This window comes from Daucus carota, chromosome 1, assembly GCF_001625215.2.
Source record: "Daucus carota subsp. sativus chromosome 1, DH1 v3.0, whole genome shotgun sequence".
Taxonomy (NCBI): Eukaryota; Viridiplantae; Streptophyta; class Magnoliopsida; order Apiales; family Apiaceae; genus Daucus; species Daucus carota.
In genome coordinates, this window is record NC_030381.2 from 53969800 (window position 1) to 53984331 (window position 14532).

The following is a 14532-nucleotide window of genomic DNA, read 5'->3' on the forward strand; positions in this document are numbered from 1 at the left end:
CAATATCCTAGAAAATGATTTATAAATATATTGAATACATTAATTATCTATTTTGCTAATTTTTTTGTTAAGAAATATCTTTTAAAAAATAATTTCATACTTAAATTTTGTTTACAAAAAAAACTAAAAATTATGTAGTTATGCAGTCAATCCAACTTAAATCATGTATCCAAATTTAACGAGTCAATCTGGTTTGAGATGGAAGGAGTATTATTTCAAGTTACGGATTTGGCTATATTTTTCTTCAGAAAGAAGGATTAGCAAAACAATTTGAAAGACCAAAAATAAACTTCAACAAAAGAAATGCAGGCATCCAAACAACTCAGACAGCAAGGAGAAATAAGCTTTCAAAATCTAAATGCCATATTTGCACAACAATATATATAAATGTGAACAAAACAGGAACTGCTTGAGCTAACAGAGCCAACACAATGTCCTGACCTACATTTGGACTGCTTCTCAACATTCTTTATGTACCTCTGCCTCTTCTGTACACAGATAACTTGATTGTCTCTCATGAAGACTTGGAGCTACAAGGTGATCGATATGTGAAACTTCCGTTAGGCACGAAGAATTGAAGATCACAATCCATGTTAACCGAAAACTTGACGAGCCCAACGACCCACACTCTCCACCTGGTCTTAACTTTCCCCTTCAACTCAAACGACACCTTGTGTTTCGTCAATGCTGACTGCACATAATCGCTATACACACTCCTCAGCGGAATCTGATTTGACTGCACTACATAGACAAACTCCCGGGAACTGTTTTTCTTCACATCAAATGGATTGTTCACAAGCTTTGCTACAGGTAACCCGTGGAAATTGAGTGTCAGGACTAGCCCGTAAAAAACAGCATGGTTCTTGACATTCTCATTCTTCGCCTTGATCACGATACTCACCTGCACATCAAGAATTCCAATCTGGTTATAAGCAAACCTGTCTAGATTCGCGTATGAGACGCTGATTGTTGGCGTTGTCGGGTGGATCACTAGGTAACTGACAATGACAAAGATGCCGATGGCAACTACTGCAACAGCAACAACAGCACAGAATATTGCGGCAAACCAGATTATCAGACTGGTGCGTTGAGGGCCTAATGCAGGTTTAGGCATTGGGAAGTAGAGGTGATTTGTGTCAGAGAAAGAGATAAATAAACATTAGAAGGGCAGAGTGTATTCAACTTTTTTCTTAATCACCTGATATAATTCCTCTGCCCCCCACGACAAAGAATCTACCTTTGTCATTAAAATTCGATATAAAGGACCACCTTGGCTCATAGCTTAGGGATAATCTTAAACTTGACACTTCATTGTATGGCTAAATTACAACAAAAATGCATAAAAATAACAGATCCTGCAAATGTAAACAAGTCGGGATCTCAATATAAATACTAATCACTTTGTCCCAATTTTTTTGTTTTATTTGACTTTTTTGTGGTTAAATTAACTAAATTTTGATCAAATATTACACATAAAATATAAATAGAAATGTAATAAAATTTGTACCACCAGAAAGTATATTTTATCCTTTTTAATATGTATTTTTCAAATCTTATAAATTATAAAAAGATAAAAAAATAATGATAGTCAAAATTCGGTCAATTTAACCACAAAAAAGTGAAACAAGACAAAAGAAAATATTTCTTGCTCGGATGAAAATAGAGCTAAATCTCCATACATCTTATTATCTTATGCAAAACAAATTATATAGCATAAATTTCTATATTTTTTTTGTTCTAGGGACGCCTAATTTCTCCAATTGCGACAGCGAGCAAATTTTCTAAAAACTTATACGCAAAATCTTAAAATTAGGAGCTTTTATGAACCTGTGTTTCTTTGGTAGTTGTTAAGAAAGGATTTGGTATATAACTTTACTAGAGCTGAAGGAAAAGTATAAAATCTTACAATGTTATTCCCTCTCTGTTTCTATTATTGTATCTATATCTTCCTACTTTACACCAAACCATATACACACACCATTATTCAGTTGTATATATAAGCCTTGCAGCTGCTCATAAGTCATAACTCACTCAAAAAGCAATTCAACTCAACTAATCAACTAAAATTGTTAATTATAGCTTAAACATTACAGAAACAAAAAAAACAGGGTTTTGGTTCAATTATTCCGATTCACATCCAGAAAACCAGTTCAGTAGAGCACGCTTTGGCAGCAATCTTTAAGTACCAGTAGTACCTGATTTCGTCCAATGCAGAAGCAACTCTGCCGAATTCTCTTAACATGATACCTGGGAGTCCCAGATATAATTCACACAGCAGAGATTATTAAGTAACCACGAGCAGGGACAACCCAAGATTTTGTATTAATCACAACAAAAAGGAACCACAAATTTTACCTCCATCATCTCTAGACATTCCCAGTCATAATCTTATACATATTGTAATAATGCACATACTACATACTGATACAGAACCACTTATCAAGTGAGGCAAAAAATTTAAAATTTCAAATTATGATTAAAATCTTAATCAACGGATCTGAAACAACCTACATATTCTTTGCTTTTGGACTTTGGTGCAATCAACCCCTGAGAAAATGATCCAAAAATGAAACAAGTAGCTCAAGACTGGATTACTATACCATCTACACGTGATCAAAGATGTGATATAAAAATGGAAGATGATTGTGGAATTATTACAATGACAGCTACACCTTTTCAGAGCAAGAGTAGGACAAAAAATGGGATGAAAAGGGTAAGATATAAATCACATCAGGAGCCTGGCTTATTTTTTACCAACTAACCAGGCCCTCAATAATGATGGCCTAGCAAAAGACCGGACCACTTTTAAAAGCTTGGAGGAGATGAAAAAAAACTGGGCTGTTTGGGTGTGCTTAAAATAAGTGCTTCTTGCTTAAAGTAAAGAAGTGAAGTAGAAGTTAGAAGCAAATTAAGACTTATAAGTGATTAAACTGTTTGGGAAATAAGTAGAAGTACTAAAACAAAAGCTAGTAATCCTAACTTCTTTTAAGTACTTCTTGACTTGTTACACAAACGGTACAAATAAGTGCTTCTAACTTATAAACCCAGAAGTCGGGCTTATAAGCCGTTGCCAAACACCACGTATATATGCCGTTTGGCTTAGCTTAAAAGAAGTTACTTATTGCTTAAAATAAAGAAGCAAATTATAAGTGATAAGTAGTCATGAACTTATAAGTTGATTAAGTGTTTGGATAATTAAACAAATAAGCAACTGTGGCAAGAGAAAAAAGCAACACATTGGAGCTTCTAACTTCTTTCCCCAGAACCCAAAATAAGCCCTGGAAACTTATTTGCCAAACGGTCATGCAAAAGCAGAAGCTAGCTTAAAAACAAAAAAAGCCTGTATTTGTCATCAACTATCAAAGAAATAAGAAGCCAAATATACAGAGGGAAAGGGTGGATTAAAACTGTATATTTACAAGTTCTTCATTCCAATCATTTGGCTAGCAAGACAGATAACTCAGTTATTATAGATAGGTAAAAAGTTCACAGCGCCATTGCCAACTCATACACACAGGAGGAAGTGAAAAGCACAAAACACTTCTCAACTATTAATCTATGAAATTAGGCTACAATCCAGGACAATGTGCATGTTATAAACCAAGTTATCAATATGATATCAATAACAAAATAAAAATCAGATAAACTTCCTTAAGTTTGTTGCTGATTTCTAGCAGACACTCCCAAAATCAGGCGTCTTCAATACTGAACCGTTTTCAGTACCATAGCTTAAGAAAGATTATAATAGCTGTGACAGAATCGGACATGTAGCACAAGGGAATCTATGTTTTTAGCAAAGTTACTCACGGAAAACTGCACTTGTTTTTTGTATATAACATATACACCTGGAATAAGATAACCGACTAAGTGATAACCACTGAATCAGACATTCAGTCCCAAATTCTAAGATTGTGAATCAGTGATCATGTACCTATCCGGACACTTCAACTCAGCTGTGTCAAGGATCAGATAAAATCCAGACTGTCTCAGTAGTCAGTACATAATATCCATCATCTCTCTAATACCCTAACAAAAGAAAACAAGTACAGATTAAGCTGGGGAAGTAGATGTGTCCCTTTAAATGTAAAAGTGCTCCACAAAAAACTAACTTCCACCCAACTTTTATACAGCATACTGAACATAATCAACGGCAAAAACAAAAGTGTTTACATTAAGATCAATACAAAGTATAGAGTAGGTTCAATGAAGCAGACAAAATTTCGGACAAGGTGTTATCTGCCTCTTGTGGGTTGCACTCTATTAATACTTTAGAGAAGTAAGATCAATTTAAAACACACGAAAGCGATCTAACCTTCTTTACAGGTATTATTTAGTTGCAGAGCAAAACTTACATCCATGCATCCAAGCTTGATGCAACAACTTCATTTTCATTTCCCCACCCAAATCTGACCAGCAAACCCAATATCATGTTACAAATGTCCCTATCAAGCCATATTATCAACTTCTTAAGTTTTGGGAGAGCAAAAACCTTAACATGGTAACAAAGCTCATGTAATTCGATCATATAAAATTAAAAAAAACACAAATTTCTATAGTGGTCCATAAATGATGGACTCTAGAATTATGAGCTTTTCATGGACAAAAATTATTAGAAATATATAATCCAACCAAGTAAACCAACAACTAGGGGAGATAGTAAATTGGACCGAACCGGATCTATTGGACCAAGATAATATATTGGACCTACATTGGACCAAACCGGGTCTATTGGTCTTGTCTCGAATCCTTAAACTAAAAAAGATTCCGGTCTACAGTTTGGTCCAAACCCGGTAACAACAACAATCGGACCGGATTCTACGTATATAGTATAGTTTCATTGTTGCACTCCTAAATTTACCTATTTTAGAGATGATTAAGTAAAACATGTCATACTTAAGTAATGCTTATTAGAAAGGAATAATATTTGAATAAAACTGATCAACACAATAAAATAAATTTATAAGTTGTGTATTAATAAATTGAAACTCATATATTTATAAATTGTTTTTTTCTTAAAACAATACTCCCTCCGTCCCTTCCATTTCTTTACACTTTCCTTTTTGGGGTGTTTCATCCAATTTTTTACATTTCAAAACTTACCAAATATGGTCAATGGGTCCCACCACTTCTCCACTTTTCTTTCCTTTTCACACTACTTTTACTCCACTATCTCCATTTTATACATTAAAAATGAGTGGGTCCCACCACTTCACCCACTTTTCTTTCTCTTTTCAACTACTTTATTCATATTTCTTAACCTCCGTGCCCAACCCATTCGATAAGAAATGGGAGGGACGGAGGGAGTACAAAATATGTAGCTATTCCTAAATTTATATCAACTCCAAAAATTATTTGTGTACTTAAAATTCAAATAATACTAAAAGAAAAGGTTAAACTATTGAAACTATATAATAGTATCAAGTAATCGATCAATACCGGTCTAGTATGGGTTTTTTCAGTACAGTTATATTTTGGACCTTTGTGCAGTCTAAAAAATGCAAAATGAGTTAATTCAAGTACACAAGAAGGCAAAAATGCAACAAGACTGTGAGTTGGTGTAACACCCCAGTCCCACATCGAGAAGAGGGGGATATTTGTTCAGTTTATAAGCATAAGTACTACTACCAATTGCACCAACAAATCATGATCTTTTGGGGGCATGTGGTGGGCTTGTGAATTACCCAAGTTGTTGCAATTGGGTCAGTATATTTGAGCTTATTTTCGGATTTGGAATTCAGAACTTGACCCGATTTTCGAAAAAGACTCGGGATTTGACCCGGGTTGTCACATATGGTATCAGAGCCAGGTTCTCGAAAGCTTGATTCGTCAAGTTGCCGGAGGTGGGGACACGAAGGCTGGTGGTATTATCCCGCAATGGACAGAGATCCGGAGGCGGGGACACGAAGCCTGCCGGTATTATCCCACAATGGCTAGAGAGGGCCTATGGGCTATCCGTTTCGGCCTGACGAGGACGTCAGGAATTTAAGTGGGGGAGTTTGTAACACCCCAGTTCCACATCGAGAAAAGGGGGATATTTGTTCAGTTTATAAGCATAAGTACTACTACCAATTGCACCAACAAATCATGATCATTTGGGGGCCTGTGGTGGGCTTGTGAATTACCCAAGTTGTTGCAGTTGGGTCAGTATATTTGAGCTTATTTTTGGATTTGGAATTCGGGACTTGACCCGATTTTCGAAAAAGACTCGGGATTTGACCCGGGTTGTTTCAGTTGGTCTTACCGAAAGAAAACTACGTGGTTGAGAAAAACAAAGAACTCTATGTACCTAAGCTTCACATGTAAATGTTTTGCTACGAGAAAATAAGAAAATTTATCAATTTGAAGCCATTATACCTTAGCTTTCTAAAGGACAACTATTGTAATTAAGCCGAGGTAGATAATGATTATAACTTACATATTATATATAGAAAACAAGTAGCCTATAACCCATGCGATGCACGGATGATTTTTGATAGTTAATAATTTTCTCTTATGTGTTTAAAATAATAATTAATTTATTTTAATATGTTCTTGACGGGATTCGAACATTAGACCTTTAGTAGTATAAATATAGAAAATTTAATCTAACGCTTCTAATCTATTTAATTTAAGGGATCTAACGGTTATAATCCATTGTACAAGATTACAAACCAACAATCAAACTTTTGTATGTTTAGTTTTAATAATATAGTATAGATTTTCTAAGCTCGTGATATTTATTTAAGGCAAAAAAAGCAATTAACTTCATATATTCATATATACCGTGATTTTTTATATAATTTATTTCCACTTTACTTATCACAATATACATACATGATTATACACATTTATCTTATTTGATTACCTCTTGTAGATATTACGAGGTAATCTCAGGAATATTGTTATCTTATATTGATATGTTTATGTGTGTGTATAAATATATGCGTGTGGTTGTGTGTGTCATTGCTCCATAACCCGAACACTAACGAATCTGGCCTAAAAATTCATTAAAATTCTATTTTAAACCAATTAAGCATTTATTGGAAATAATAATATAATCTAACATAGACTTAACAAACTCCGGATTAAACTTAACATGATTTCAAGTAAATTTTATTATTCAAAAAATGTATATAAAATTCTTTGTTAGATTTTATTCAAGATTCTATAATATTTAGTTTTTAAAATTTAGATGAGATTCAATGTTAGATCTGATAGTTAAGCTTAATTGTTTTTAATTTAGTGATTCTAATATTAAGAAATCATCTTTTACGAAAAATGAATTGCTATAATAATGTTCTTTATGTAAAGGTGTTCTTTATAGAGCCCTTACATAATGAACAATAAAGAACATTAACATAACTAGCACTACATAATGAAAAATATACAGTTTCGCTAATCAAAAAAATAAAATCATACCAAAGTATGACTTTATGGTACTAGTCTTGATTTTGGATTTTTTATTCATAACCTAGCTCACCTTTGCTATCATGATTCTGGATTTCTTTTCAATTACCTAGCTTACCTCTTTTGCCACCCTCAAGTTTGAGATAGAGAATTGGTAGCCTGACATATTCCACGTAAGGTGTCTTGTGTCCTTAAGATTGTGTGAACTATGCTAATTTTCCCTGTGAATATTAAACTCATTTGTTAAGTTTAAGATCATGAAAACATTTGACTTGAATAATAAAGCCCACACAACATTGGATGTTTCAGATATCCTGTGATGTCTTTATGGAGTTCCTGAGCACATCAAACAAACTTTGGACATTGTTAAGTCAATTCAAGGATCATGACATTTGTCATATCTAAAGTCAAACTAAGCATGAGCATCAGGTTAATTCAAGGCGTGGATACCACTAGCAATGCTAGAGGCCGAACTAGAGATGAACATCAGTTCACTCTGGAGGCAAGGAGTTATCCCCACCCATGATCCTCCATGCCAACCCTTAAACCCACCCTATTCCCATCGAGGTTCAATTTACTCCTCATCCCCACACTTACCGGGGAATCACAGACGCGGCCGTCGAATTAACACAAATAAACATTAGTGCAAATTTCACAAGTTTATCGGACAGCACCAAAAGTGCATGGTCATGGATCCACCTATATAATTTACATTTACAAAGGCACCCACAATTTTTATTTGAATCAGTATTTGGATGTTACGGTCAAGGAATTGATATAGAATCAAGGCTTCATTGTAATTTTAAAATTTGTCTTGTCCATAAACAACTAGGCAAGTGCTTCAAGCATCAAAAATTTGTAGATTATTTTGGTAAATCATTGTGAACACACATAAAACATCATCTAAACATTTTTTAATTCAATTAGAATCAAATAATGAAACAATTTTCCAACTATATAGCCTAAGCTATGTTATCATGCACAAATTGCTAGTAATAATTTCACCCACTTTAGAGTCACATCAACTTCTTATTACTATTATGTTGGATAGTTGGGTATATTTGTAAGCAAAAGAACCAATACCTTCCGAAACAATGCATATAAGCAAATCAAACTATTAAAACATCCATCAAAACTATTTGTTGCTTTTATTTCACATAAAAAAGAATTAAACAAATCAAAAGTATATAAATTCATTGTCACAAGGCATAACAAACAATTTACTAATCTTAATTAAGAAAAATATCAAAGTTACAACATTCCAAAGCTTCATATAGACATAAGCTCATAGAGATTTCTATATAATCACTAAAATATAAATCGTATAACCAAATTCTCATTGTCCTCTAGATTCTAATCTTATACTTTTAATTCATGGAAGTATGGTCCAAAACGTATAATATCATACTCCCTCTGTCCCAACCATTTCTTTATAGTTTCCTTTTTGAGGTGTCCCATCCAATTCTTTACATTTCAAAACTTACCAAAAATAGTCAATGGGTCCTACCACTTTCCCATTTTTCCTCCATTTTCACACTACTTTTACTTCACTATCTCCTTTTTATATATTAAAAATCAATGGGTCCCACCATTTCACCTACTTTTCTTTCTCTTTTCCACTACTTTATACATATTTCTTAACCTTCGTGCCCAAACCAAACATTAACAATTGGCCGGGACAGAGGTAGTACAATTTTGAAGTTAAGGCGTGTTTAACATGCCGAACAAGCGGCATCAGAGCCACGTTCGAAAACGGGTCTTGATAAAGATGGATTGCAATTGTACAAAGACCTTTAATGTGAATGCACAGAAGATATGTGAAGTCTTATGTCAAAATGGGTTTCCAAGGGGAGGTATATAATCCACGATTAGATGTGTTTATCGGGATATCCCCAAGGTGTAATGCAAGATTGTTATAAGTTCTCCAAGGGACTTTTTATATCTATATTCAATTGGTTAAATACATTTAGGCAGTTAATTCTTTCCCGTTGATTATTTGTAAGCATCTTCCAATGATTTTTTATTACTGGAAGACAAAAACACTAAAATGAGTAATTAACATTGTAGATAACGTAGCCCCCTTGCATTCACATAAAAAATTTAGGATTAATGCCTTCAAGCGATAAAAAATCATTGGTAGATGATTGCATCAATCCCTTTCTAGAGACCCGGACCATGCATTTAATGTAAGAAAGTTGATGTCCATATTTACTTAGCTTAGTTTATATTTGGTGTCTAGCTAAGAATGTTTGCAAGCCTTTTTTCTATAAACTTGAATGTTCGTCAAACTTATTAGGGTATTCCACCATAAATGATCTAATCCCGCACTTGGTCATTACCCAAGCTTGATTAACATCTTTGACTAAATCACTTAACCCTATAATATTTCTCTAAATCTTAAATATACCATAAATTATCTGAACTTTCTCCTTTGATGCCTACTTATAGTTTCCCATGTATATTCAAAGTTTTCAAAGATCATCGAAGTTTTCTATCATCCTCCGAAAAAATCCTCTAGAGCCAAGGTGCTTACCGTTGGTATATAATTGATGTTTTTGATTTGGAACACAACCAACAACAAACAAACTTTACCCAATTGTAAATTTCTACATTAACATCCCCGCCAAACTCATTTATCAAATCATTATTATTGCCCCGGCAATATTAGTCATCTCCATCCAATATCCACCACATTTTCAATCATCTCCCTTGTTCCTTCAATCTTTCCCATCTATATTAAACTTCATGACACACATTAAACTTGAAATCAATGACGTTAAGTATAGTCTACACAACCAAAATTTTTACAAGATTTACTCTTTGCAACTCACTATACACAGCTTTATCTACCACTACATTCACTGTAAGAAAAGGCATGCAAATACACCTCTACAACCAAATGTTCCTTAATCCATAATTGTCATTGTTATGATGTTTCGCGCAGTAGTAGTGTTAAAATCACGATTGATCACGTTATGCGAGTAGGAGAAGGTTCCACAAGTTGGATATGGGCAATATGTAATTGGCCTAACATCACTCTTGACTCACTGTTACTCACAGAAACTCTCAATAATCGCACTAAAAAGTGCAAAATCTAGCAAAAATACAAAAACGTTAAAGTACCCTCGAGTTGAAAAATTCACACTTATAACTTTATGAGTTATAAGTTATAACCCTTTACAAAGCAAAGAAATACTTTGAGGGAACTGATATCGAGGAGCCTTTAACTTACTAAATATTATTTATTGATGGTTTGATAACTTTTATGTAATATTCCCATTATGGTTGAGACTTATATTTATGATTGAAACTATTTTAAGTACTATTCTATTGTTTAATATTAGAACAAACATTCTCAAAATTAAATAAGTATAGATAATGTATAAATAATTTAATTTTTGACATAAAATCGTGCGAGTAATCAATCTTTAAGAGTTGCACTTCACAACACCGATTCGCACATTGCACCATATTCCTAGTTTCCTCAATTAATTTAGGCAAAATTGTTAGGTTACAATATCCTTCATATTCATATCCCATGCATTTACTTGATATGCGCGCCAATAATGAGTATCAACTCAACACCGCAATGATTTCATATTCATATCCTTGTGCATTTACTTGATATGCACGCCAATAGCGAGTATCAACTCAACACAGCAATGATTATTTCTCGTCCGCTCTTAAAACGGTTTAAGAGTTAACACATCACATGAAGCATGGTGTAAGTTTGACCAAAAAATGGGAGAGGTGTAACCATTAAGTTTTCTGCATAATGACTTTTCTTCGAAAGTAACTCAAAGTCTTCTATTATGTTTATTAGTTGTTCAACAAAAAAACATAGGTGTAATCCTCATCCCATTAACACTTCTTGTCAAGGAAAAAACTTTAGAATTTATTATTCAGAACAATAGTTGCCCATGCCAATACAAGTACTAAATCACCTCAGTAGCTCTTCCTTCATCTCTAAGAAGCAGCTCCCCAACTATAATAGAAGTGATCAACAAAAAATTGTAAAATCCAAGCATATCCACTAACTAGGGAAAACTCTCACGCATAACAAGTTACTAAGAGACAGCATCTTAGAAAAGAGAAATGTTTACTAAGCATCAAACCCATAACACTCGAATCAGTAAAACCAGAGAAGCAGCAAAGTGAAGACCAGAAACAATCAAGTTGTTAAAAGGTAATGCTTAACATGATTAAAAAAACAATGTCAAGTTGGACGCATTCCATAGCAGCAAAAAGGAAACTTCTGACAAGATAGCAAGTCTTTCACATTTAGCAACCACTAAAAGGAATACATCAAAATGGACAAACCATGGTCTATGTCAAACATTTCCTACTTCAACCACCACGAATTCAAATCTTCTGGTAGCCGGTGGAATGGGAATGGTAAAGGATTTAAAAACTTGTCAAAAACAACCAAATTAGGTTGCTTGTGAAGATTTCCATTTTCTTTCCAGATCCTCATATAATTCGCGTGTGCTTCTTCCTTCTCGATAGAAAGAAACCTTCAATTTCCCCATTGTTGACTCATATATATTAATTCTTTTATCAAGAATCTTGTCTGCAAACCTCCTCATCTCAGTGAGCCTGCCCAGGTCACAGAGCCCAATTAGTAATGCATTTGAACTATCATCAAGCGGCAAGATATGTTCCTTGACCATAAATTCCCATATCTCGACTCCCGTCTCCGGATCATCATTATGTAAAAACATTGTGATAGCAGCAGCACAATTTGAAGGAGTTGGTGGGCTTTCATTTTTTACCATCTCAAAGAAAAATCTGCCTGCCTCGGGAACCTTTTTATTCTTTATTAAGCATTGAAATATCATGTTATATGTTAAGGATTCAGGAAAAGCTCCATGGAAGACCATTTCATCCAGTAAACGTAAAGCATCAGCAATGGCATTGTTATTGCATAGCAGACCAATCATAGCATTGTACATGATCACATTTGGCACTAATCCACTTCCAACCATGATACCCCACAAGGAGATAGCATGAGCTGAATCATTATTCTTAACTAGGATATCAAGAGCATTAGTGAAGAATTTCAAACCTGGTAAGCAAGTCTTACTCTTCATAACTTGAAGAAACGTGATAACCTCATCTGCCATCGACCCGCGAATAAGCGTATTCAAGAAAGCATCATAAGCCGACATGTATTGTTGGCTCCAGCCCACTTTGATCACCATTTCTCCAAAAGTCTTCTTCGCCCTCATCACATCTCCTTCCTTTTCCCACCCTTCCAACAAAATAGCAAAAGTATCCGCGTTTGGGGGGATCTTCCCCTTGATCTTCTCAAAAAAATCTAGCGCTCTCAAAGTTTGATTATCTTCTTTACAAATGGCACTTAACAAAGAATTAACAGCAACAATATCAGGTTGAATTCCATACCTTTCCATGACATCAAATGTCATGACAGCTTCAGAAAACCTCCCCGCGGAACAATAACTCCCAAAAATTGAGACAAACGTAGCCACTGAAAGCAAACTCTCCTGCTTCATCGACCGAACAGCATCCCACATCGGCTCAAAAATCCCATTCTTTCCAAGCAAATCCACCATCAAGTTCCACGAAAACGACGAATGCTTACTCCCCAGCCCCGCCCACTTAAAAAACTTAATCGCAGCAGACGGGTACCCATACGATAACTTCAAAACTTCCTCTACGAGCTCCGAAGAAGGCTGAACTCCCGTAGTCTTAAGAGCCGCCTCAAGTTCATGAAGCGTCGAATTCGCTAATATCTCACACAAAACCCTCGCACTCGTAGACACACCTCGCTCATCCACATACGACGGATAACTCACTTGCGGCTTCACCTCCTGTTGCTGCTGCTTCATTGCAACAGACGTTACCGGAACAGCCACTGCCGGATAACTGTACGGAATTTCCGCCATCCCCTGCATCACATCAAACCCTAAAAACCCAATCAATTACACACATAAGCACGCACAATCATCAAAATTTCACACAATCACATACACCACACCATAAAAACACAACTACAAACCCTAACAACAAATCAAACATAACAAACACAAAACATCAACACAATTACACAGCTCAATAGAATCGGATTTATAAACCCTAAAAACAAGGCAATCAAAAAAAAAATGCGATAAATCAATATTTATATGCGCACAGTGAAATATAACTTGATAAAAGATAGAACTAACAGTGCGTGATGTTTCTGAAACTGAGAATCGAGCTTCGAGTTGAGAATGATGAGAGCTTGTGTGTGTGATTGCGTGTACTGTGTGTGTGTGTTTTGTTCTTGATGTACAGTGGTTATGAGTTCCAGGTCACAGGATGAATAAGCAGACAGCTCCAGAGACTCGCATTTTTGTTCACGGGGTCGCTGTATTTCTTCTGCCCAGGCTGTTAATTCAAGCGTTATAAAAAAACGTTGGAGCCTTTGGCAAAAAAAAAAAACGTTTGAGCCTGGAGTTTTATCGAAAAATGGCTTATTTTGTATATTTATTTAATATATTTATGTACTAATCTATTTTGTGACAAAAATTTTGTTTATAGTTCACGTCAATGTCGTCTTCTTTTCTCAAATAAATTTCCCTTGTATTCTTTAAAACCTTAGTAATTCTTTTTTTTTTTTGAAAGAAGAACTTTAGTAATTCTTTAGAACCTTAGTAATTTGATTTTATATGATAAATCGTTTAATATTATGAGAAAGGATTTTGAAGATCTATAATTTCAATATATAATGTATCAATTTTTTAAAAGATCCTCACAATCAATTTAAAACACAACTTCAATTTATGTTTTTTAATCAAAAAACACAACATTGTGTTACGTTTTTTCCAAAATGGACGATAAAAAATGTAACATCATACTACGTTTTCCTTAAAAACGGAAAGCGGAGATATGTTTTGAGGGAGGGAGGAAACACAGCTCTGAGTTGTGTTTACAACGAAGTTGAAAAACAAAAAAATTCTATGGAGCAAAATACATTATGAAGTTGTGTTTTGACTAGAGCTGTAAACGAACCGAACTCGGACGAACTCTTACCGAACTCGAACAAAATCATAACGAACCGAATAATGCTCGATAATTTTATCGAACAGATTTTTGTGTCCGAACTCGAGTTTGGTAACGAACCGAACCGAACACGAACTTCGCGAA

At 34.6% G+C, this 14532-nt stretch overlaps 1 protein-coding gene across 8 annotated transcripts; it reads right to left on the minus strand.

Moving 5' to 3' along the window:
* Nucleotides 1-340: 340 nt before the first annotated feature.
* On the minus strand, nucleotides 341-13802 carry LOC108204493 (pentatricopeptide repeat-containing protein At1g77360, mitochondrial). 8 transcript variants are annotated; one of them, XR_010288243.1, is made up of 4 exons: nucleotides 13572-13802; nucleotides 4353-4442; nucleotides 3932-4026; nucleotides 341-2247 (listed from the first exon to the last, which is right to left on the minus strand). XR_010288243.1 is itself a non-coding variant. In XM_017373960.2 (2 exons), the coding sequence occupies exon 2, from the start codon at nucleotides 13290-13292 to the stop codon at nucleotides 11817-11819; it is 1476 nt and encodes a 491-aa protein (XP_017229449.1). In that variant the 5' UTR covers nucleotides 13293-13295; nucleotides 13572-13802; the 3' UTR covers nucleotides 11542-11816. The 8 variants fall into 8 exon arrangements, 2 of the variants coding, with proteins under 2 accessions (XP_017229449.1, XP_017229448.1); XR_010288241.1 differs by lacking the exon at nucleotides 341-2247 and having other exon boundaries at nucleotides 2611-4026; nucleotides 4353-4406; XR_010288242.1 differs by lacking the exon at nucleotides 341-2247 and having other exon boundaries at nucleotides 2611-4026; nucleotides 4313-4406.
* Nucleotides 13803-14532: the final 730 nt, after the last annotated feature.